The sequence below is a fragment of the Balaenoptera borealis genome, assembly GCF_965194805.1.
Source record: "Balaenoptera borealis genome assembly, chromosome: 11".
Classification (NCBI taxonomy): domain Eukaryota; kingdom Metazoa; phylum Chordata; class Mammalia; order Artiodactyla; family Balaenopteridae; genus Balaenoptera; species Balaenoptera borealis.
This window is the reverse complement of record NC_138868.1, coordinates 61,787,258-61,813,460: the sequence shown is the minus strand read 5'-3', so window position 1 is coordinate 61,813,460 and position 26,203 is coordinate 61,787,258. Positions and strand designations below refer to the sequence as shown.

Below are 26,203 nucleotides of genomic sequence, written 5' to 3'. Positions count from 1 at the left end.
ACATAGAACTCCTGAATTGCAGTTTAGTTGGAAATCTTCTCACTGATATAAAAAAGGACATTAAAGAAAACATAGTTGGGCAAATTAATCTTTTAATATCACTTAGGTGACAAACCCGTTCTTTGTGGAATTAAAAGCAACATCTTTGTCTTGCAAGTCTCTATAAATCAGAAATGTAAATACAGCCCACAATGATCTGAGACTGAACCTAATTAGCTCAGTCAGGTTTCAGAACCTGAAACCAACGGGGGAAAAAAGGGAAAAAGTGGCCTTTTTAAACTCAAACCACTGGAAAGGCTCCCTCAGCCAGAATCTAATTCATAGCCTCCTTAAGGGTTTATCAAGGACAAATACAAATATTGAAAGTCTTTTCCACAAATAATAAAGCCTTTGTCATCTGAGCAAAGAAATTTAACTTACCCCAACTGTTATAAATAACTAGTAAATTTACATTGTAGTACATGAATCATAATTAAGTTTTTAAAGTGAAGCTATGAGATCTCTAAATTTGTCTGTTTATGTGTCTGTGTAGACATTATATGTATGAAATATCTCTAGCTCTGGGAAGTATTATCAAAATTAAATTTATAAAGAGCTCTATTTAATTGACTTAAAAGTAAGTGCTTACAAATTAAATATTTCTAAATATGAAAGAAACTGGCCGGAAGGAATTTCAGGGTCACATGATCTAGGAAATATTCAATATTAAATTAACATCTGGTATTAAAGCTAGCTTAAGTTTGCTGGTTTAATCAATGTAGACATATCTTACTTTTATAATAAAAGTAAGTTTACCGAAGGTCAACATGTTCATGTTATTTCTGTTACAGAGTTTGTCAGCAAAAAAAAAAAAAAAAAAAAAAATTTTTTTCACTTGGTATGATAGTATTTTCATAAGTTATAAAATAAAGGGGAATGGGATGAGAGTTTTTAGGTGAACTCTTTAGGAATAATTATGTTTAGGGTATGTCTATTTAAAATAGTTTCTCCAGATTTTTGGTAAGTTGAGTTTTGCTAAGTTAAATTAAATGATGGCAGTTCACTGAATATCCAGGTCATTTCAAGTAAGATAAAATACTGGAACAGTAATTGCTGAACAGATCTAAATTTACCTACTTTTGTCTCCTTACGAGAGGGAAACTAAAGATGTTTGGGTTTATTAGACCCATATCTTATACCACATTGAGGAAAGAAATTATGTTATATGTTTCTAGAGGTTATAGGATATTCCAATAAGGAAATGCTGGTATGACAGTTTACAGTTACTTGCTGATTGTCGATTTTTGGTAGAGAGTAAGGTTTTTAAGGGTTAAAAGTGTAATATGTAATTAGAGTTACTAAAAATAATAAGGGAAACATTTCAATATGCAAGGAAAGTAGGATGGGTGTTTTCAGCAAAGGAAGGTGTGAGGAATGAAAATACATTTTGTTAAGGGGAAAAAATGATTGTCCTAGAACTGGCTTTTTTGGATGGAAAAATATAGGACAAACTAATATGTATACAAAAAGTCTTAGAAGGTATGTAGAAAGGGAGCCCTGAAAAAGGAGTTTTGTACATAGGGATTTTGTACAGTTTTGTACAGGCTGGGATTAGATTAAATTTAATTAGGTAAATGGATTTTTATTTTATTAAAATAAATGGATTTTTTTTTTTTATTAAAAGTAGGCTGGTGCAAGACTGGATTTGGTTCCTCTCTTTGTTAAGAGAACAAAGTTTTCTTGGAGTATTGCTATTGGTAACAGATTGTGTGAGTTTCTTTGCCTTTAAGTGACCTGTATTTGTTTTTTGAAGTATTGTTTCACAATGACCTATGATCCTATTTGACCAAGTGTTTTGAAACCTTTTTGATGTTTTTGACAAACTTCCCAAATACGAAATTCTTGTTTTTTTTTTAAATAGTTCCGCTAACATCTTTTTTTTTTCTTTTGGCTGCATTGGGCCTTCGTTGCTGTGCGCGGGCTTCTCTAGTTGAGCAAGTGGGGGCTACTCTTCGTTGTGGTGTGCGGGCTTCTCATTGCGGTGGCTTCTCTTGCTGTGGAGCAGGGCTCTAGGCACACGGGCTTCAGTAGTTGTGGCACGTGGGCTCAGTAGTTGTGGCTCATGGGCTATAGAGCGCAGGCTCAGTAGTTGTGGCGCACAGGCTTAGTTGCTCCACGGCATGTGGGCTCTTCCCAGACCAGGAATCAAACCTGTGTCCCCTGCATTGGCAGGCAGATTCCTCACCACTGCACCACCAGGGAAGTCCCCCAAATATGAAATTCTAACTAAAGTTCTTTTGACCTCCAGCTAACTCTGGGATGCTTTGAAGAAACGCTGAGACATCTCAGAGAAGAATATTAAACTAATTAGGCTTATTTGGTATGTTAATTACTTGAGAAGCATCGTCAAGTGATTGGAGGTGAACCATAGGTTATAGTGTATAGATAAATGTCATTAATACAGATATTCCAAAATTTATATGGAATACCTAAAAATCTGATGTGCCCTGGTATAATGTTATCAGTCATAAGTCTGGTTATCTTAAAATGTGTGTCACAGAAGTATCCAAGTTTCTTGTCAATTGCATTGTAATCAGATCTTTAACCGTGCCATTTTAAGTCTTGTCGTTTGTAAACAATCATTGTTTTACTCTGATGCTTTTATAAAATGAAGATCTTAAAGAAGATTCGTAAAAAGGACTTTTTGACAAATTCAAGTTGCTGATAATTTTCAGATCATACCACTGAACTGGGTAAGAAATTACAGAATTCGGATGGGAGACCTGATGACTGCATTCAGATCTTCAGGAATTAATTACATGAGACTAAATGAACTGATGAATATGATTTATAATTATCACTTTTTCTGAAACATACTGGCTTTTTATCCTTGTTTTCCAGGAAAACAGGAAAAGCTTTCCTCTTATGCTATGACCTACAACAAGTTGATAAAAGTATACCTTTGTAAACAAAGATGAAATATATATCATTTTCTCTCTGCCTGATCCTTCCAGAATTTGGCTTCTCCAGCTGGCTCCCCTGTGAACTTGATGGTTTATTGCAACCAGATTACAACTAGTTATACTAATCATTGCTTTAATTTGTTCTCCTTGTTTTCAATTTGTTTATGCTTTCTGTCTCTCTCTGCTGTACTATGACTTTATTAATGTATAAAGCTGTACTAGTTGTGTTACCTACATCCTGTCTGTTTTATAAGATTAGTCTCTTGGGGAATTCCCTGGTGGTCTAGTGGTTAGGACTCCAAGCTTTTACTGCTGAGGTCACAGGTTCAATCCCTGGTCGGGGAAGATCCCACAAGCTGCACAGCATGGCCAGAAAAAAAAAAAAAAATTGTTGTCTCTTGCATAACCCAATGTGTAACCAGGTCTCCAACAAAATTAATGATGGCTAAAAGTCTTCAGACCATTGATTATATATACATAACCTACATAAAATAACTGTAATAGTACAACTCTAGTTATGGGAAGAAGCAACAAGGGAAAACATTTCCTGGATCAAAACAGACTAGTAAGACAGGTGATCCAGAGAAGTTTAGATTATCAACAGGGCCTAATCCAAAAATTAACACATCGAGTATAGCCTATCAACAGAATCTTCACCTGATCTAGGAATGAGCCTTCCTAGCACCATGGGACAAAATTGGTCATGAAATGCTTCCCAAATGATGCTTGGATTTATGACCAAGGCAAGGCACTGTGGATGAAAAATGTTGCCTGCCATATCAGTAAACGAAGGATGCTGCAGCCACCAGCCACTGCAGCCACCCTCAGCTGTGCACTCTGAGGGGATTCAGGATGGAGAAAAGCAGGATACTGGTCCTAGATAGTTAAGGTGCATATCAAAGGAATGACTTCGGTGAGCCCAGACCCTTGCATCTTCCCATACACAGAAAAGCGCTAAATTCATTAACTTGAGATGTCTGGTTTTCTTTAACAGTAATCTTTTGATGTTCCAACTACCTGGTTTTTGTTGCAAAACTCCTGTATATCTTGGCTCCGCCCTGGACCTCTTTGGAGCAGTCTCTCAGACAATCTGAGAGGCTGTCCTCCAGGCTTAAGTCCTCAGAAAATCCACTGAATAAAACATAATTCTCAACTTTTAGGTTGCATTTTTTTTTTTCAGTCAAACAAGTAGGAAGCTTCTCTCTTTTTTTTTTTTTTAAGATTTATTTATTGATTGATTGATTGCTATGTTGGGTCTTCGTTTCTGTGCTAGGGCTTTCTCTAGTTGCGGCAAGCGGGGGCCACTCTTCATCGCAGTGCGCGGGCCTCTCACTATCGTGGCCCCTCTTGTTGCAGAGCACAGGCTCCAGACGCGCAGGCTCAGTAGTTGTGGCTCACGGGCCTAGTTGCTCCACAGCACGTGGGATCCTCCCAGACCAGGGCTCGAACCCGTGTCCCCTGCATTGGCAGGCGGATTCTCAACCACTGCGCCACCAGGGAAGCCCCAGGAAGCTTCTCTTTGTGGAAGGTATTCAAAGTTTGTTGACTGAAGTCAGAGGAACTGTGTACTAATATGCCTTGCTCTGAGACCATAAGATCTCAGACGAATTACTTAGCTCCTCTGAGCCTCAGTTTTCCTCATCCACAACATGACAATTTTAAGGATAAAGTAATAGGTGTGAAAATAGTAACATGTTGTATAAATATTATTACTGATTTTTTCCCCTAAACCCCAAATGAAAGACTGAACTTCTAATCAACTGAATCAACTTCTAATCAAGGATAGGTAACTAAGGGTACCAATCATTGTTCCTAATGCAGTTGTTATAGGAATCTGCCCCTCTTTTTCCTCTAATTTTCTTTTTCTCTCCCTCCTTAGGTTTAATAGTGACCCACAGGCACACTGCTTAACTCTTCTAGATGCCACTCAAAGCCAAAAAGATTGCTGACCTCTGTGCTAATGAGTGTGTGTGTGTTCAGAATTGATCCACCTTTACGTCTGCTTAACCAGAATTCATCTGAGTACTTGAATTAATTAATCTAAAGGACTGGATATTACTCTTTCATTATTTGAATTTAGAGTTTATGTTTAGATTTTTTGTTAAAATATCTGTTTCCTGTTCATTAGTCTATAAAGTCAATGAAGACATCTGTTATGTCTGGTTTTGCTCATCATCCCCTGTGCCTAACACAGTGCCTGGCACTCAGATGTTTCTTGACTAGAAAGTTATATAGGAAGGAATCGCATTTGCCTTACATTATACTAGCAGAAAAGTAATACCTAAGGTTGCAGCTTTGTCTTTTAAGTACCTAGATGTCTTAAGTGGCTTAGGATAAAAAAGACAGCATGGGGTAAGAGAGCATGAGATTTGGAGTCAGAAGACCTGGATCTGAATCCTGATTCTGCCAGAGACTCTATGACCTTAGGCAACACCTTAGGCAAAACCTTAGGCTTTACTTTTCCTAGGCTTGATTTTCTTATCTAAAAAGGTGAATAATACCACAATGCCTTGGTAGTATATAAAGTATCTAGTATGGTACCTTGTGTTTGATTAGTAGTTTATACTAATTAGCAGTTATTTTACTTAATACATAGTAATGGCAGTAAAGTTGTATACAGACAGAGTTCTCCCCCAAAGAAAATACTTTTTAATAAATTCATCAGCAGTAGATGGAAAAGAACCATTCTGTGTCTAGGTTAAAAATTGGGAATTTATTGAAATAGGACATTTATTTCAAAAATGAGAACAACGTCCTAGGTCTTTTGTGTTGATACCACTAAATACTCCAGGATTTAAAATCCGATTCACTGATTGATTCAACAATAAAATATTGTGAGCCAACTATTTACCAAGCACTGTTTTAGGTACTAAAGATACAGATGAAAAACACAGTCCAGGCCTCATGGCACTTACATTCTGGTTCAGAGAGACAAGCAGTAAACAAGATAATTTCAGATTAGAACTGAGAACTGTGTAGTAAATAAACTGTGGATATATAAGAGTGGGAGGACAGAAAGCTACTTTAGATGGGGGTATATGTATAAAAATTATCACAGCTCTATGAAAGACTTCTGAGCAAGGAGGAGAGTTGCTGGACAGTTTCTGCTCTCCAGTAATTAGAGATGTGCCAGCAATACCCAAAGCTTTTGATGTATATTATGTTATGATGTTAGACTGACTCTTAAAATTTTGGAATACTAAAAGACAGCAAACATTTACTGAATGTTTACTATGTACAGAATAATGTTAGAGACTTTTCAAATAAAAGAATCAGGGGCTCAGGGACTTCCCTGGCAGTCCAGTGGTTAAAACTGCACTCCCAATGCAGCAGGTATGGGTTCGATCCCTAGTCGGGGAATTAAGATCCTGCATGCTGCACGGCGTGGCCAAAAAAAAAAAGAAAAGAATCAGGGGCTCAGATAAGTCCTTTATCTTGCTTGAAATTACAGAATTCCCAAGTAGAAGAGCTGGAACTGTATTACAAATAGATGGGGGGAAATGCTTTAGAAGCTAAAATGTGATGCTTCTATTAGTTACTACAAAAAAAACTGCCTTCTCTTTTCAGATTTCTTCACCACCACAACCAGGGAAGGATATGATATGAGGCGAGTGGACATAACTCCTTTAGAACAAAGGAAATTAACGTTTGATACTCATGCATTGGTTCAGGACTTGGAAACTCATGGTGAGAAACATGGGTCCCTTTTGAAAGGAGAATATCAACAGTACTCATAACAAATTACCTAGTCAAGACAACATCACCATTATGAACAATTAAGAGTCACTGTTTAGGTTGCTTCCGTGTCCTGGCTATTGTAAATAGAGCTGCAATGAAAATTGTGGTACATGACTCTTTGAATTATGGTTTTCTCAGGGTATATGCCCAGTAGTGGGATTGCTGGGTCATATGGTAGTTCTATTTTTAGTTTTTTAAGGAACCTCTATACTGTTCTCCATAGTGGGAGTATGAATTTACACTCCCACCAACAGTGCAAGAGGGTTCCCTTTTCTCCACACCCTCTCCAGCATTTATTGTTTGTAGATTTGTTGATGATGGCCATTCTGACCGGTGTGAGATGATATCTCATTGTAGTTTTGATTTGCATTTCTCTAATGATTAATGATGTTGAGCATTCTTTCATGTGTTTGTTGGCAATCTGTATATCTTCTTTGGAGAAATGTCTATTTAGGTCTTCTGCCCATTTTTGGATTGGGTTGTTTGTTTTTTTGATATTGAGCTGCATGAATGGATAAAGATGTGGCACATATATACAATGGAATATTACTCAACCATAAAAAGAAACGGAATTGAGTTATTTGTAGTGAGGTGGATGGACCTAGAGTCTGTCATACAGAGTGAAGTAAGTCAGAAAGAGAAAAACAAATACCGTATGCTAACACATATGTATGGAATCTAAAAAAAAAATGGTCATGAAGAACCTAGGGGCAAGACGGGAATAAAGACACAGACCTACTAGAGAATGGACTTGAGGACACGGGGAGGGGGAAGGGTAAGCTGGGGCAAAGTGAGAGAGTGGCATGGACACATATACACTACCAAATGTAAAACCGATAGCTAGTGGGAAGCAGCCACATAGCACAGGGAGATCAGCTCCGTGCTTTGTGACCACCTAGAGGGGTGGGATAGGGAGGGTGGGAGGGAGGGAGATGCAAGAGGGAAGAGATATGGGGATATATGTATAACTGATTCACTTTGTTTTAAAGCAGAAACTAACACACCATTGTAAAGCAATTATACTCCAATAAAGATGTTTAAAAAAAAAGTCACTATTTAAATATGAGCCATCCATAAAATAGAATATTTTAGTCATGAAAATGGTATAGCTTGAAGAATATTTACTGATGTGAGAAATGCTCAAGATACATGTGCAGAATGATTCCAATTATGTAAAAAAACAACTGTAGTTTCTAGGCTGTTACTAAAGTTTATGTGGAAGTACAAGCACAATGTTTAAGAATAGAAAAAAAGAAAATCAAAGAACAGTCACAAAAAGTTACCTGATGTCAAAACAGTTATTTAAAGTATATGAAACTATAGGAATAGAAGAGTTGATTTAATGGACTAGAATGGCATTCAGAAACGTGTGTCTTAGAAAGCAATAAAGAAAGCATTACAAATTAGGGAAAGGAAGGACTGTTTAATAAATGAGCTATGATAAATGACTAGCCATTGGAAAAAAATAGATTAGATTTCCTTACTGAAAAATAAATTCCAGATTGATTAAAAGCTAAATGTAAAAAGAAGAAAGACTACAAAAATGTTATAATATAGAAATATTTTTTGACTTTTAGAGTAAGGAAGCAAGACATAAAACTCAAAAGCAATGAAAGTAAAAGTAAAGAATGACAGATGTGACTACAGAAATATTTATTTAAATCTGTGTATCAAAGGATATGATCTGTAAGGTTAAAAATGTTAGCAACACATATGACAATGAGCCTATTGCTTTAATATACAAAGAATTCATATGAATCAATAAGAAAAGTTAAGCAGTTTTATAGAAAAATGGACAAAGGCCATAAACAGCTCACAGAAAAATAAATTACCAATAAATATATGTAAAGATGCTTAATCAAGGAAATGCAAATTTTAAGTACAAATTAAAATAATAATGCAATACCATTTTAATGCCAATTATACACTCAAAAAAGACTAGTAATACCCATGTTGATGTAAATGTGGGGAAATGGATCAGTGGAATTAAAATTGGAGGGTGCTTTTTAGAGAGTAATTTAGCATAATCTATCGATTTTTAATTATAACCATTTTTTTAAAAGACTGCAGTTGACCCTTGAACAACACAGGGGTTGGGGCACCGACCGCCTGTGTAGTCAAAAATCTGCATGTAACTTTATAGTGGCCCTCTGTATCCGCAATTCCACATCCACAGCTTCAACCAACCACAGACTGTGTGGTATGGTAGTATTTACTATTGAGAAAAATCTGCATCTAAGTGGACCCACTCAGTTCAAATCCATGTGTTCAAGAGTCAACTGCATGAAAATTTAAATGATAGAAGTTATTCTAGCTGTCTATTTTGAGAAGGATGTGCACTTTTTAAAAAATATAAATACCTATTTGCTGCTTGTAGGATTTGACAAAGCACAAGCAGAAACAATTGTATCAGCATTAACCATTTTATCAAATGTCAGCCTCGATACTATCTATAAGGAGATGGTCACTCAAGCTCAACAGGTAATGTTTTCATTTTTATCACTCCTGACAGTTTCATTAGACAATCTTTTTCATAACTGCATCTCTGTTTACCCACCCACCTTCTAAACACACCTGCGTCTTCCTTATTATTCTCTCTAAAGGAACCAAAAACAAAAAACGTGTAATAAAGTCAGTATCCAGAGAGACTGAGGAGTTAGAATAGTCATCACAAAATTATGGTAACACAAAGAGTAAAATTTTGTCAAATCTTTCATTGTGTAAGATAATTATATTATTTGAGTCATGGGTTGGTGGGAGGTTGTTAGTGAAACAACTTTTTCCACATAGAAAGCCCACCACAGTAGAAGAGCTGACCACTTTACTGCAGTCATGTGTATGTTCTACAAAGTTGGAAAGCTGGAAGGGACTTACATGGCTGGGAAGGAGTTCATAAATCACCTGGCTAAGATGCTTTAATCTGACCAGATACCTGAATCCTTAAACGCCAAGTAATACCATTTACTAAGAACTTAAGAAGTGAGAGGCAGTGCTGGGGACTGCTCATATATGATCTTATTTAATCTCTCTAACAACCTTGAAAAGTAAGTAGAATTATTCTATTTTACCACTGAAGAAAGGATCAGAGAGGTTCAGTAATTTGCAAGAGTTGTCATTGTGGTGCTATGGACAAAAAGCAATAATTTTATATGAAGGATAGAATAAGCTAAATGAACTTAACTGTAGAATAATAATTCATAATCTGTCAATCATGAACTACTGTGTTTAAGAATCTGTTTTCTTTCTCTGGTAATTTTTTTTAATTTTAGTTTTTAAAATTTAGGCTTTCTTCTTCAGATAAATATTTCACAGCAGAGAAATATTAGGATTTCTTTCTTACATAAAATTAGGAGCTCTTGCATAAAATGTCAGTACTTTAAAGGTCATGAAAGAGGGAAATTTTTGAAAGATTTTTACTGTAATATCCAATTAATTATATATTTAGAATTAAAAGCATTCAGCCCCTAGATTTAACTTAACTTTAAATTTGTATGTGTATTATTTTAGCTAAATTTATTCAGGATCATAACAGACTATTAAATCCACCAAAGAAAAAGCCACTCATTTAATCCCCCCAAACCTTTGAGCTATCCTGAAAGAGCTAATGGTACTCTTAAATCAGATTTTTAAGTTTCTCTGTAATATAAGCAGTGAATTAAAACTGTTGTTTGAGGAATTTTTATGCTGCCAGGGCCATTTAATCTTACATTTAAAATGTAGGATTGGATGTAGGAACACTACTACTGAACTTTTGGGTTTTTTATTACTGGTGTATGAAATCAAAATCCCATTCCATCCTTGAGCCACAGGCTATGAGGCAAACAAGCTTCATACTTGATCACTTCAGAAAGAGCCATGCTAAGTCAAGTGTGCTCAGTCTGAGAATTCGGTTATATTCTGAACTTGCTTATAGTCTGAATAACATTCATATTCTCTGGTGGCTCCACAATAGTTACAATGATCACACTTTTAATAGATTTGACTGGATTATATTTTTCCACTTAAAGTTTCTGAAGATGGACATACGTGCTATCTTATAGGCTTTTTGAGTCCCAAACTATTTAAAGGCGGAAAGGGAGATAGAAAGAGTTTAGAGTCACAGTACAGTAATTCCTTATTCTCAAGTTCAGAGTCTATAAGAAGTATGTAGTTACATTTTCTACTCTTCTCTATGTAGTTGTGGTAATAAAATAACACTTTATTAAAGACTTAAACAAAAATAATATTATAGTTAATGTCTTAGAACTCCTTCATAATGATATTTTGGGGGAACAAGACCGACAACCCCTAGAGGCCACTTCTGTATGACTTCTGAGGTAATTCTCATGAATATTTCAAGCAGAACTACATAAAAGAAAATGAACCTCCTCCCCAGTAATACAGATGAGGGTTAGGGAAGGCATTAGAGTCAGGGATGTCTATTGTACACAGTAAAAAATACTTTTTAATTTTATGATAGGAATAATATTTAAAGCAAAACTCCCTCCACATCAAAACATTGGAGTCACACTGTCCTGCTTCAGCCATTAGACACCTGTCTCATCACATTCATCGAATGCTAACTGTGCACCAAGTATTACTGTAAGCATTTTACATGCATTATATCATTTAATCCTCAAAGCAACTCTATAAGGTATAGGTAGTTACTATTCCCATTTCAGCAAAGAGGAGGTCAAAGAAGCTAAATAACGTGCCCAAAGGCTCATAGTAAATGGCAGCGTTTGGATTCAAACCCAGGCAGCCTGACTCCAGAACTCACATTTTTAACCTCCAGTCTATGTGGCTGTGCCATCTGAGAGCTGTTTTTGGAGAAGATGTGTGCATTCCAGACCCTTTGAAGACTGAGTCATTCTGTAGCCATGCATCTGGAACTATTGTAGCCTCTGTTTTCTAAACGTCAAGGCAGTTTTGAAATAGCCTTTCTCACCCATATTGTGGTCAGTGGAGCACTGTAACCCCAACAGTGTACCCCTAGCCACAAACTATGACAAAATGGGGGTTCCACTAGGCATTCTGTTCTTGTTTGGGGTTTTCTGTTTTGTTTATAAACCCTGTTATAGAGGGCCTTTTTCAAGGTTACACCTTCATCTACTTTTTCTTTTGATTAAAAAGGGATAAAAGATGAGTCAGCAAGCTACACGATTTTGAGAAGTTTAGTGGTGAAAGTTATATTTTCCTTGTAAGACTGCTTTAAATCATTTCTACAAAAATGTCCCTCCCTAGCAAAGTAAAAGTTTATAAGTCTATCAGATAGGGCTTCCCTGGTGGTGCAGTGGTTAAGAATCCGCCTGACAGTGTAGGGGACCCAGGTTCGATCCCTGGTCTGGGAAGATCCCACATGCCACGGAGCAACTAAGCCCATGCACCACAACTACTGAGCCTGCACTCTAGAGCCCGCTAACTCCTGAAGCCCGTGCACCACAACTCCTGAAGCCTGCTCACCTAGAGCCCATGCTCCACAACAAGAGAAGCCACTGCAATGAGAAGCCCGTGCACCACAACAAAGAGTAGCTCCCGCTCGCTGCAACTAGAGAAAGCCCACACGCAGCAATGAAGACCCAACAGCCAAAAATAAATAAATAAAATAAATTTTAAAAAAAGAAAGAAAGAACTCGTGTGGTGACGGAGGTGTTAACTAAAAACTTAAAAAAAAAAAAATGTATCAGAGGGGCCACCTTTTCTTTCACAAATTCTTTGTAGTGCCAAATATAGGAAAGATACTCAGGAATTTAAACCAAACTATGTTATACTGACAATTATTTAAATCATACTTCTATTTTATTACCTGACTTCTAAGTCTTATTCAGTATCCTAGAAATTTCTGATGGTAGAAGGTCCTTCAAAATCAACTTCCCTGGCGGTCCAGTGGTTAAGACTCTGTGCTTCCACTGCCTGGGGTGCAGGTTCGATCCCTGGTTGGGAACCAAGATCCCGCATGCCGCGCAGCCAAAAAATAAAAATTAAAAAAAAAAAAAAGCAAAGCAATGAAAGGTAAAAACTTTCCCATGTAGATATTTTAAAAATAAAGAAAGAAAGAGTATTTGCTGAGGAACTCTTGGAGGTTAAGTAAGCATTTAATTGGGATTCTTTCATTGAAAAGACCTAGACATTTGTTTCTCTTCACTGGGAAATACTTTTTCTTCCTTGAATCTCTTACTTCTTTTCATTTTGATATTTCAGATATATAGGTTTCATATGTTTTGTTTTGTTTTTTACTTAGCCAAGCAACATACCTTGTAGCAAGACAATAATTTTTTTAAAGTTCCATGAACAATTTCATGCAAGGGGATGGCATCACTAGGTTATTTTAATTTTGCATTTTAGGAAATAACAGTACAACAGTTAATGGCTCATTTGGACTCCATCAGGAAAGACATGGTCATCCTAGAGAAAAGTGAATTTGCAAATCTGCGAGCAGAGAACCAGGTGATACAAGTCTCAATTTATTACTAATAAAATAACTGATTTCATAAGTATCCTACTTGGTGAAGAACAGGACCCCAAAACAATTTCATGTGGTTATTAAATAATTATTAGCAAGTTTTTAGATAAAAGTATACATGTTTAACCATACCTAATCTATGTATACCTCATAGTTTCTTGCATACTGAAGAATAACAGTTGTATCTTACACAGGTCACATAAAAGAGGAAATCTTTGAGCTACATACATTTTATTAAATTTCTAGTGTAGTTCAGAATAATGTTCTCAGAACTGACAGTAATGTGGCATTTTCCATTTTTTTGGTTCTGTAATAATTATTTTGTCACTTAAGAGAAAAATGTTTCTGTAATTCAGTCAGAACTTTGTTGTTACCCACTAGCTTAAAATATTTTAAAATTTAGAATATCAATCTTTTTTTTTAAGTAGAATACAGTAGGTCCCCCCTTATCTGCATTTTCGCTTTCCACAGTTTTAGTTACTTGTGGTCAACTGCAGTCTGAAAATATTAAGTGGAAAATTCCAGAAATAAACAATTCATATGTTTATGTCACACTCTTCTGAGTAGCATGATGAAATCTTTCACCGTCCCACTCCATTCCCCCCAGGACATGAATCATCTCTTTGTCCAGTGTATCCACACTGTATATGCTACCCACCCATTAGTATGAGAAAAAACATAGTACGTATAGGGTTCAGTACTATTCGAGGTTTCATCCACTTGGGGTCTTGGAACACATCCCCAGTGGATCAGGGGGACTACTATATTGAAACATAAATACATTGTCTAATGTTATGTTCAGTTATTTTCTGAATACGATGAACTATTAGTTTTTTGTCTTTATTCTTAATCAGATAATGTATTAGAAATCCACAGAATGTCCAATTTTTGCTTATGCAGTGTTTCAGATTTTTTTTAATAAATCATAATATGGACTTTTGGTTTAACACCAATTGTGTGTGATCTTTCTTTATACCTAGAAAATGAAAATTGAATTAGAACAAGTTAAGCAACAGCTGATAGTAAGTGAAACTTTTTTCCCCACTTCAGAATAGTTCATTAATTTCAGAACAAATATTCATTACAAGATCACTTTTTTAATATTTTTATTTTCTTTAAAGAATGAAACCAGTCGAATCAGAGCAGATAATAAACTGGATATCAACCTAGAAAGGAGCAGAGTAACAGATATGGTAATGTGCTTTTAAATGTACTTTTTTGCACTTACTCCTTTTTAATTCCTTTTAGTCTTCTTTTTTTTAACCTCTTGATAAACCATATCGTTTAGTTTACAGATCAAGAAAAGAAACTTATGGAGGCAACCACAGAATTTACCAAAAATGTAAGCTGCTATGTAAAAGTTTCTCTTCTGTATAGCTCTCATGCCTTATGTAACTGCCTTTATGTGTATAATTTTATAAGTTTGGATTTTAACAAGCTAGCCATATAGAATCCATGATTTCCTCATAGCTATTATAGTAAACCAGTACTTTGGGGGAAGCTGTTACCAGGTGGATGATAGTACCTGAGCTGTGACTTCTGAGTCAGAATCAAGCTTTCCAGGTAGCATACTTTTTTTTAACTAAATTATTTTTATATGGAAGAGAACTATTTTTTAAAAAAGACAAGGATTCACAATTAGTATTTCAATGAATGCCTGGGTTCAGTCAAATAAAAAATGTTTATGTTAGATACTGTTTTACTTACCTTTTTTGTCTTAATTTATTTAATCCTCATATCAGCCTCTGTGTGAGGTAGGCACTCTATTCCCATTCTACCAATTTGGAAAGTGAGGCAGAAGGAAGTTAAGGTCACACAACTAAAAAGTGGTAGAGCCAGATGTCAACCTGGATTCTAAACTCCATACTCATAACTACTGTTTACCTCAGTAATCCTAAATTGTGATCATTATTTAATCTCTGTGGCTGAGTAAAACCTAGCTTTCTAACTCAGCCTAGTCCTTTTCTTAAAAGTTAAAAGTCACTCGGTCTACAGTCTAACATAAGAGACATCACTCTTGATTATAATTCAGTAGACGCAAAGGTCCCATTTGCCGTTCTAAGCAGCCTATTCCCTTCTCTAACTTCCTGGCCAGATAAAGGAGATAAACAAGGAAATCAACAAATTCTCTCCCAGCTAATTTCTGAGCTCTAAATATCATCTTATTTCTCTTTCTACCCCTTAGTCCCTATGCACATAGCATTCAGTGTTACCCAACAAGCATTTCTGCCATCCTTTAACATTGGTGCCAGTTCATATTATAAACCCAGTTTGTTTTTCCTTTTGCAAAATATATTTAAAGTTTTAACTATGATATCCTAAGGACTTTATACACATAAGGTGATAGTTCTGTGACTAACATTTTTGCTTCTTAGTTTATCCTCATATATTTAGGTCTCAAATACAGGCATACCTCAGAGGTATTGCAGGTCCATTTCCAGACAACAGCAATAAAGCAAATATTGAAATAAAGTGAGTCACACAAATTTTTTGGTTTCCCAGTGCATATAAAAGTTATGTTTACAATATACTGTAGTTCATTAAGTATGCAGTAGCACTATGTCTAAATAAACAATATCCATACCTTAATTTAAAAATAAGAACTGCTACAAAGATGCTAACCATCTTCTGAGCTGTCAGTGCGTGGTAATCTTTTGCAATAGTAACATCAGAGATCACTGATCACAGATCACCATAATAAATATAGTAATAATGAAAAAGTTTGAAGTATTGCAAGAATCACCAAAACGTGACACAGAGACGTGAAGTGAGCAAATGCTCATGGAAAAATGGCGCCGATACACTTGTTTGACTCAGGGTTGCCACAAAGCTTCAATTTGTTTAAAAAAAACTTGCAGCATCTTCGAAGCACAATAAAATAAGGTATGCCTGTATCTTCCTGTGAGGTTTTTAGTAGAATGTGCCCAGAATGTGATAATCCTAAGAAATAGTCTCCAAATATCAAAGTAGAAGGAATACTTTTTGTCAATTTGTAATATTCATGTAGTGTTATTTTTTCTTTTTAATATCATTGTGCTTTTTTACTGTGTTTCCCCACTTAAAACATTTGTTACACAAAATTAGCCCATAAGTGAGGATTTCTAAAGTAAACATTTTTCTCCATGATACACAGGGACAAAATTTAATTGTCTTATTCTTAATTACTACAGGATACCAAAACCAGAGGTGTTATTTCAGAGACCGGTAACAAAATTGACACTGAAATTGCTTCTTTAAAAACCCTAATGGAGTCTAACAAGCTTGAGACAATTCGTTACCTTGCAGGTAAGGCTGTGTTTGTCAGAGAAAGGAATTACTGTCATTTGATTTTTGGATTTATTAGCTCCTACCTCCCAAGGGAGCCATGGGGCACAGAAGAAAAAAAGGAGGAGCTGTAACAGATCTCCTTTATTGTTTGGTTCCCTGGAGTACTTGGAAAATGTAAGTTTAATAGGCAATAAATTTAGGATATAAGTTTAACAGGCAACTCTGCATCCTCCTAATAGGAAAAAGCATATGGATGTCAAAGATAAACACAAGTACAAAATGATGCAAAGATACACTGCGTATTCCACAATGAAAATTTTTAGATAAAGATCACCAAAATAGATATAGACCATTAAAAACCACAGCAAGCAAAGGGGCAAAAACTACCTCCTATCTTGAGTCCAACTGACAGAGCAGGGATACTACCCAAAATTAGATTATTTGTCACATACTGAGTTCCTCAAGTACCATGTGACCTGACCAATTTACAGAGCCCCAAGGAGCTAGAAAGAATGCCCTAGTCAAGTAGTACTTTTTTCTTTGTATAAAAAAGTAATATATTTTCACCCTAAATTGTTCATATAATTCAAAAGCAATATAGTAAAAGTGAAAGCCTTCTCCCTCCCCATATGTATTTACTATTAGTAGTATATATCTTTCTAGGCTTTTCCTTCTATATGTGAACATTGCAGATTTTTTTAAATAGTAATTAGATGATACTGTACAGAGTACAACTTCTAAAAATTTAACCAAATGCCTTGATTATCTCTCCACATGAATACATATATAGACTTTTTTTTTTACTAGAAAACATACTATTCCGTTGTATGAAAATACCATAATTTATTTATCCAAACCTCTATTAACAGACATTCTGCTCCCAATTGTTTTTATTAAAAACAATATTGCGGGCTTCCCTGGTGGTGCCAGTGGTTAAGAATCCACCTGCCAATGCGGGGGACATGGGTTCAAGCCCTGGTCTGGGAAGATCCCACATGCCGTGGAGCAACAAAGCCCGTGTGCCACAACTACTGAGCCTGCACTCTAGAGCCTGTGCTACAACTACTGAAGCCTGTGTGCCTAGAGCCCGTGCTCTGCAACAAGAGAAGCCCCTGCTCGCCACAACTAGAGAAAGCCCACGTGCAGCAACAAAGACCCAATGCAGCCAAAAATATATAAAATAAATAAATTTATTAAAAAAATATATTGGACCGAATAGCCATATATATGTGTGAGTAAATACACACATAACCCTTTATGCCCTCATGCTAGTATTTCTGTATAATAAATTGCTTATGCACATCTTAAAATAGGGGTCAAAAAGATAGGCACATTTAAAGATTTTATGTTACTGAATTGTCCAAAATAAAATTGCTGCTTTATACCATCTGTGATTTTCTGGGTAGGCACTAATCATGTTGAAGCGGCAGCAGGAGTAGAGATGGAGCCCCTAGCCCTCAGCTAATGCACACCCCCACTCCCCCTTCCTTTCTTCAACTTGAATGACTTAGCGTCTAAGATCCATTTGAAGAAAGGGTTCTAAGGCTAAAACAAGTTTTGAAAACCCCTATTCTAGCAAAGTCTCTGGAACCAGAGATCTTCTGTCAGATAGGAATGCTAACGGGAAATGCCAAATCAGCGCAGTTTGCAGTGTTCATTCCCACTTTCAAAATAGACCTCAGAGCACCCCAGGTTAGGAAGAGCTTCGTATTCCACTCAGCTTCTTCTAGTGTATTTACCTAAAGAGTCATCTTCCTTTCCTTTTTTCACTGAGGATTTACAACTAACAGTTCTGAAGGCACCACCCTTTATTTTTAAGAGTAACAGCAACTACCTTGGAGACAGGTACACATAGTGTTGAGTCCTGCTTCCACCACTTGCTAGCAGTAAAACTTTGGGCTTGTTGCCTCATCTCTATGATGGGAATACTATCACCAACCTCATAGGGTTTTAATTATGGCTAAATAAGGTAATACATGAAATTCTTTAGCACACTATCTGGAACATGGTAAGTAGTAGCAGGATCAAATGAGAGAATGTATAATTGACCAGTGGCAACAAGACAAGAAACTGTTAAGTGTTATTCTTTCTCCTCAACTGTCCAGCTTCCCCCTGTGTCTCAGAGAGACCTAATCCCATTTCTTAAAATTAAGGAAATGATCTTGTCATTAATCAAGTTTCAGTAAGTAGTGTGATCAAATGGGATAATGTATAATTAGATTTACACATTAAAAATAGGCTAGCCTTAACTATGAAAGGCTGTTTCTCATGTCTTTTTTTTTTTTTTTTTTTTTAATTCTTTGGCTGCATTGGGTCTTCGTTGCTGTGCGCAGTCTTTCTCTAGTTGCGGCGAGCGGGGGTTACTCTTCATTGCAGTGCGCGGGCTTCTCATTGCAGTAGCTTGTCTTGTTGCGGAGCACGGGCTCTAGGCGCACGGGCTCAGTAGTTGTGGCACGGGGGCTCTAGAGGACAGGCTCAGTAGCTGTGGCGCACGGGCTTAGTTGCTCTGCAGCATGTGGGATCTTGCCAGACCAGGGCTCGAACCCGTGTCCCCTGCATCGGCAGGCGGATTCTTAACCACTGTGCCACTAGGGAAGTCCCTCTTGTGTCTTTAATCATAGAAGTTTGCTCTTCATCTCAGAGTCTCTATTTTAAAATCATGGCTGTTTAAACAGACTAGAATCTAGGGAGTCCCTAAAAGCCTCACCCAAATTCACCTTCTTAAGAAGAACAGAAAGGTTTTCTATCCAGAATGATGTAACATAGAGAGCAGGTGGTATATTAACTATTTAAAAAGCCTGATGCGGGCCTTCCCTGGTGGCACAGTGGTTAAGAATCCACCTGCCAATGCAGGAGACACGGGTTCTAGCCCTGGTCCAGGAAGATCCCACATGCCACGGAGCAACTAAGCCCGGGTGCCACAACTACTGAGCCTGCACTCTAGAGCCCGTGAGCCACAACTACTGAGCCCACGTGCCACAACTACTGAAGCCTGTGCTCCTAGAGCCCATGCTCCGCAATGAGAAGCCACCACAATGAGAAGCCCACGCACTGCAACAAAGAGTAGCCCCCCGCTCGCCACAACTAGAGAAAGCCCACAGGCAGCAACGAAGACCCAACACAGCCAAACACAAATAAATTAATAAATAAATAAATTTAAAAAAAATAAAAAGCCTGATGCTTTCTCTGCCTTTTCTTCTACCTCATTGAGGTTTTTCTTAAAGGGTTTCCATTAAAATTTCATTTTTTATTTATATATTTTTAATAATTATGAAATCATTTTTTCTTTTTGCCATTAACTTTTTTTTTAATAATTGCTTCACCATACTGTGTTAGTTTCTGTTGCACAACAAAGCGAATCAGCCATATGCATACACATGTCCCCATATCCCCTCCCTCTTGAGCCTCCCTTCCATCCTCCCTATCCCACCCCTCTAGGTCACTGGAAAGCACCAAGCCGATCTCCCTGTACTATGGTGCTGCTTCCCACCAGCCAACTATTTTACATTCAGTAGTGTATATATGTCGATGCTACTCTCACTTTGTCCCAGCTTTGCCCTCCCACCCCATGTCCTCAAGTCCATTCTCTATGCCTACCTCTTTATTCCTGCCCTGCAACTAGGTTCATCAGTACCATTTTTTTTGTTTTTAGATTCCATATATATGCGTTAGCATAGCGGTATTTGTCTTTCTCTTTCTGACTGACTTCACTCTGTATGACAGACTCTAGGTCCATCCACCTCACTACAAATAACTCAGTTTCATTTCTTTTTATGGCTGAGTAATATTCCATTGTATATATGTGCCACATCATCTTTATCCATTCATCTGTTGATGGACATTTAGGTTGGTTCCATGTCCTGGCTACTGTAAATAGTGCTGCAGTGAACATTGTGGTGCATGACTCTTTTTGAATTATTGTCTTCTCAGGGTATATGCCCAGTAGTGGGATTGCTGGGTCGTATGGTAGTTTGTATCAATTTACATTCCCACCAACAGTGTAGGAGGGTTCCCTTTTCACCACACCCTTTCCAGCGTTTATTGTTTCTAACATTTTTGATAATGGCCATTCTGACTGGCATGAGGTGATATACCTCATTGTAGTTTTGATTTTCATTTCTCTAATAATTAGTAATGTTGAGCATCTTTTCATGTGCCTCTTGGCCATCTGTATGTCTTCCTTGGTGAAATGTCTGTTTAGGTCTTCCGCCCATTTTTTAACTGGATTGTTTTTTTTTTTTTGATATTGAGCTCCATGAGCTGTTTGTATAGTTTGGAGATTATTCCTTGGTCTGTTGTTTCATTTGCAAATATTTTCTCCCATTCTGAGGGTTGTCTTTTTGTCTTGTTTATGGTTTCCTTTGCTGTGCAAAAGCTTTTAAGTTTAATTAAGTCCCATTTGTTTGTTTTTATTTCTGTTACTCTAGGAGGTGGGTCAAAAAAGATCTTGCTGTGATTTATGTCAAAGAGTGTTTTTCCTATGTTTTCCTCTAAAAGTTTTATAGTGTCTGGTCTTACATTTAAGTCTTTAATCCATTTGGAGTTTATTTTTGTGTACGGTGTTAAGTAATGTTCTAATTTCATTCTTTCACATGTAGCTGTCCAGTTTTCCCAGCACCACTTATTGAAGAGGCTGTCTTTTCTCCATTGTATGTTCTTGCCTCCTTTGTCATAAATTAGGTGCCCATATGTGCGTGGGTTTATCTCTGGGCATTCTATCCTGTACCACTGATCTATATTTCTGTTTTTGTGCCAGTACCATACTGTCTTGATTACTGTAGCTTTGTGGTATAGTTTGAAGTCAGGGAGCCTGATTCCTCCAACTCCGTTTTTCTTTCTCAAGATAGCTTTGGCTATTCAGGGTCTTTTGTGTTTCCATACGAATTGTAAGATTTTTTGTTCTAGTTCTGTGAAGAATGCCATTGGTAGTTTGCTAGGGATTGCACTGAATCTGTAGATTGCTTTGGGTAGTATAGTCATTTTCACAATATTGATTCTTCCAATCAGAGAATATGGTATATATTTCTCCATCTGTTTATGTCATCTTTGATTTCTTTCATCAGTATTTTATAGTTTTCTGAGTACAAGTCTTTCATCTCCTTAGGCAGATTTATTCCTAGGTATTTTATTCTTTTTGTTGCAATGGTAAATGGGAGTGTTTCCTTAATTTCTCTTTCTGATTTTTCATTGTTGGTGTATAGGAATGCCAGAGATTTCTGTGCATTTTGTATCCTGCAACCTTACCAAATTCATTAATTAGTTCTAGTAGTTTTCTGGTGGCATCTTTAGGATTTTCTATGTATAGTATCATGTCATTGGCAAATAGTGACAGTTTTACTTCTTCTTTTCCAATTTGTATTCCTTTTATTTCTTTTTCTTCTCTGATTGCTATGGCTAGGACTTCCAAAACTGTGTTGAATAAGAGTGGCGAGAATGGACATCCTTGTCTTGTTCCTGATCTTAGAGGAAATGCTTTCAGTTTTTCACCATTGAATATGATGCTTGCTGTGGGTTTGTCATATATGGCCTTTATTATGTTGAGGTAGGTTCCCTCTGTGCCCATTTTCTGGAGAGTTTTTATCATAAATGGGTGTTGAATTTTGTCAAAAGCTTTTTCTGCATCTATTGAGATGATCATATGGTGTTTATTCCTTAATTTGTTAACGTGATCACATTGATTGATTTGCATATATTGAAGAATCCTTGCATCCCCGGGATAAACCTCACTTGATCGTGGTGTATGATCCTTTTAATGTGCTGTTGGATTCTGTTTGCTAGTATTTTGTACAGGATTTTTGCATGTATGTTCATCAGTGATATTGGTCTGCAATTTTCTTTTTTTGTGATATCTTCTAGTTTTGGTATCAGGGTGATGGTGGCTTCATAGAGTGAATTTGGGAGTGTTTCTCCGTCTGCAATTTTTTGGAAGAGTTTGAGAAGGATTGGTGTTAGCTCTTCTCTAAATGTTTGATAGAATTCGCCTGTGAAGCTATCTGGTCCTGGACTTCTGTTGGAAGATTTTTAATTATGGTTTCAATTTCATTACTTGTGATACGTCTGTTTATATTTTCTAATTCTTCCTGGTTCAGTCTTGTAAAATTGTACCTTTCTAAGAATTTGTCCATTTCTTCATGGTTGTCCATTTTATTGGCATATAGTTGTTTGTAGTAGTCTCTTATAATCCTTTGTATTTCTGCAGTGTCCGTTGTGATTTCTCCTTTTTCATTTCTAATTTTATTGATTTGCATCCTTTCCCTTTTTATCTTGATGACTCTGGCTAAGGGTTTATCAATTTTGTTTATCTTCTCAAAGAACCAGCTTTTAGTTTTATTGATCTTTGCTATTGTTTTCTTCGTTTCTATTTCATTTATTTCTGCTTTGATCTTTATGATTTCTTTCCTTCTACTGAATTTGGGTTTTCTTTGGTCATCTTTCTCTAGTTGTTTTAAGTGTAGGGTTAGATTGTTTATTTGAGATTTTTCTTGTTTCTTGAGGTGAGATTGAATTGCTGTAAACTTCCCTCTTAGAACTGCTTTTGCTGCGTCCCATAGGTTTTGAGTCATCGTGTTTTCGTTGTCATTTGTTTCTATGTATTTTTTTATTTCTTCTTTGATTTTTTCAGTGATCTCTTGGTTATTAAGTAGTGCACTGTTTAGCCTCCATGTATTTGTGTTTTTCACAGTTTTTTTCCTCTAATAGATTTCCAGTCTCATGGCACTGTGGTCAGAAAAGATGCTTGATACGCTTTCAATTTTCTTAAATTTTCCGAGGCTTGATTTGCAACCCAAGATGTGATCTATTCTGGAGAATGTTCCATGTGCACCTGAGGAGAAAGTTTATTCTGCCACTTTTGGGAGGAATGTTCTATAAATATCAATTAGATTTATCTAGTTTATTGTGTCATTTAAAGCTTGTGTTTCCTTATTTATTTTCTGTTTGGATGATCTGTCCTTTGGTGTAAGTGGGGTGTTAAAGTCCCCTACTATTATTGTTACTGTCGATTTCTCCTTTCATGGTTGTTAGCATTTGCCTTATGTATTGAGGTACTCCTGTGTTGGGTGCATAAACATTTATAATTGTTATATCTTCTTCTTGGACTGATCCTTTGATCATTATGTAGTGTCCCTCTTTATCTCTTGTAACAGTCTTTATTTTAAAGTCTGTTTTATCTGATATAAATATTGGTACTTCAGCTTTCTTTTGATTTCCATTTGCATGGAATATCTTTTTCCATCCCTTCAATTTCAGTCTGTATGTGTTCCTAGGTCTGAAGTGGGTCTCCTGTAGAGAGCATATATACGGGTCTTGTTTTTGTATCCATTCAGCCAGTCTGTGTCTTTTGTTTGGGGCATTTAACCCATTTACATTCAAGGTTATTATCAGTATGTATGTTCCTATTACCATTTTCTGAATTGTTTTGGGTTTGTTTTTGTGGGTCTTTTTCTTCTCTTGTGTTTCCCACTTAGAGAAGTTTCTTTAGCATTTGGTGTTACTGAATTCTCTTAGCTTTTGTTTGGCTGAAAAGCTTTTGACTTCTCCATCAAATCTGAATGAGATCCTTGCTGGGTACAGTAATCTTGGTTGTAGGTTTTTCTCTTTCATCACTTTTAAGTATATCCTGCCACTCCCTTCTGGCCTGCAGAGTTTCCACTGAAAAATCAGCTGATAACCTTATGGGGATTCCTTTGTATGTTATTTTTTGTTTTCCCCTTGCTGCTTTTAATATTTTTCCTTTGAATTTAATTTTTGTTAGTTTGATTAATATGTGTCTTGGTGTGTTTTTCCTAGGGTTTATCCTGTATGGGACTCTCTGTGCTTCGTGGACTTGGGTGACTATTTCCTTTCCCACATTAGGGAAGTTTTCCACTATAATCTCTTCACATATTTTCGCAGAACCTTTCTTTTTCTCTTCTTCTTCTGGGACCCCTGTAATTCAAATGTTGGTGCGTTTAATATTGTCCCAGAAGTCTCTGAGATTGTCTTCAATTCTTTTCATTCTTTTTTCTTTATTCTGCTCCTCAGCAGTTATTTCCACCATTCTGTCTTCCAGCTCACTTATTTGTTCTTCTGCCTCCGTTATTCTGTTATTGATTCCTTCTAGTGTATTTTTCATTTCAGTTATTGTGTTGTTCATCTCTATTTGTTTGTTCTTTAGTTCTTCTAGATCTTTGTTAAACATTTCTTGTATTTTCTCAATCCGTGCTTCCATTCTGTTTCCGAGATTCTGGACCATCTTTACTATCATTACTCTGAATTCTTTTTCAGGTAGATTGCCTATTTTCTCTTCGTTTATTTGGTCTTGTAGGTTTTTACCTTTCTCCTTCATCTGTGACATTTTTTTTTTGCCGTCTCATTTTTTTTTTTCTTTTATGAGTGGGATTGTGTTCCTGTTTTACTGATTGTTTGACCTGAGGCTTCCAACATGAGTTTGTAGGCTGTTGGGTAGAGCTGGGTCTTGGTGCTGAGATGAGGAACTCTGTGAGACCTCACTCCAATGAATATTCCCTGAGGTCTGAGGGTCTCTATTAGTCCAGTGGTTTGGACTCGGAGCTCCCACCACAGGAGCTTCCGCCTAACCCTGGGCTCACAAATCAAGATCCTGCAAGCTGCATGGGGTGGCAAAAAAAAAAGAACAATAACAAAGTAAAAAATAAAATTAGACTAGGAAACTAACAGATATGTTAGAAATAATGTAAAAATTAAAATATAGATGAATCAACAACCGGAAGGTACATCAGTACCACAATAGTAAAAAGGAGGAGGAGGGGGAAAAACAAAAAAAAAGAAGATGGAGAGGGGAGGGCGTTGGCTGTAGAGAGCAGGACCTAAGCAGGGTGAGGTTTGGGCGGTGGGCAGGGCCAATGCTCAGGACCCACAGGGCTGGAATAGGCCCCAGGGGCTCTGGAGGGTGGGGCTTAGGCTCAAGGAATGGAAGGGACTGAGGCGTGCCCCCCACCCCTCGTTTCAGAGGGCAAGGGACCTCACCTGGGAGCCCAGCAGGCTTCCTGGGCTCGAGTGGGCAGGGCAAATGCCTTCCTCTCCTCTCCTGCTCCTCCAGTATGGGGTCTGGGAGGGCCCCTCCTGCCTGCCTCTCCTGATCTCCCCAGCCTCCCTCCTATGCCCCCAGTACCAATGCAGCTGGGTGGGGGGGGGGAAGGGGGAGCCTTGGAGGGCAGGGGACCAGCCTGGGAGCTCAGCAAGCATGAAATCATTTTTAAATGTACTGAAAAGGCAATTAAAATTTTCTTATGGATGATATGGATGTCTATTTTACTGGCTTAACTATGTAATTTTTTAGTACATGTAAGAAAGGTTGTTTGTCACTTATAAGTTATTTCTAAAATTAGAGTTTGTAATTATTTAAAGTAGTCATTGTTAATGCTAATGTTAATAATGACTTTAAACACTTTATAGATTCTAACTGACATAATCTACACTTTTAAATTACTGTCATCCTTATTCTGGTTTAAAATACAGGAAGCTTTTAAGAAAAACTAGTATTAATCCAGCCCTAATGGATATCCTTTATCCTTAGCTTAATTTTCTAGGGAATGAAAAACCTAAAGTAGAAAATTGGTTGGATTGGGAATTCCCTGGTGGTCCAGTGGTTAAGACTCCATGCTTCCAATGCAGGAGCCGTGGGTTTGATCCCTCGTTGGGAAACTAAGATCCCACATGCCATGCAACACCGGCAAAGAAAAAAAGAAAATTGGTTGGATTTCTGATTTTGCTTTCAATTTAAATTGAAGATGACATTATTCTCTTTGTCTCTGCAAGACAATCACAAATGCATGACCTATAACATGTTTTCTTC

General features: G+C 36.9%; 2 protein-coding genes across 11 annotated transcripts in view; one reads left to right on the top strand and one right to left on the bottom strand.

Moving 5' to 3' along the window:
• The window catches only part of ANKRD42 (ankyrin repeat domain 42), a 116,263-nt gene that overhangs the window by 26,276 nt on the left and 63,784 nt on the right, over window positions 1-26,203 (bottom strand). The window contains exons 13-14 of one of the 5 annotated variants that reach the window (XM_082343321.1): window positions 16,595-16,621; window positions 14,471-14,911 (exon numbers count right to left, since the gene is read on the bottom strand). The exons of 2 other annotated variants lie outside the window; for them this stretch is intronic. In XM_082343321.1, coding sequence (XP_082199447.1) covers window positions 14,845-14,911; window positions 16,595-16,621 — 94 coding nt within the window. In that variant the 3' untranslated portion in view covers window positions 14,471-14,844. Of the gene's footprint in view, window positions 1-14,470; window positions 14,912-16,416; window positions 16,622-21,709; window positions 24,996-26,203 lie in introns of those variants that run through there. 2 more of the 5 variants (XM_082343323.1, XM_082343325.1) reach the window with 2 other exon arrangements.
• CCDC90B (coiled-coil domain containing 90B) overlaps window positions 1-26,203 on the top strand; it is a 61,432-nt gene that overhangs the window by 26,794 nt on the left and 8,435 nt on the right. For 3 of the 6 annotated variants that reach the window (XM_082343396.1, XM_082343399.1, XM_082343400.1), the window contains 7 exons: window positions 6,510-6,629; window positions 9,058-9,161; window positions 13,005-13,106; window positions 14,103-14,144; window positions 14,244-14,315; window positions 14,411-14,464; window positions 16,293-16,407. In XM_082343396.1, the coding sequence (XP_082199522.1) occupies window positions 6,510-6,629; window positions 9,058-9,161; window positions 13,005-13,106; window positions 14,103-14,144; window positions 14,244-14,315; window positions 14,411-14,464; window positions 16,293-16,407 (609 nt within the window). Of the gene's footprint in view, window positions 1-6,509; window positions 6,630-9,057; window positions 9,162-13,004; window positions 13,107-14,102; window positions 14,145-14,243; window positions 14,316-14,410; window positions 14,465-15,497; window positions 15,595-16,292; window positions 16,408-26,203 lie in introns of those variants that run through there. The other 3 variants (XM_082343398.1, XM_082343401.1, XM_082343397.1) reach the window with 3 other exon arrangements.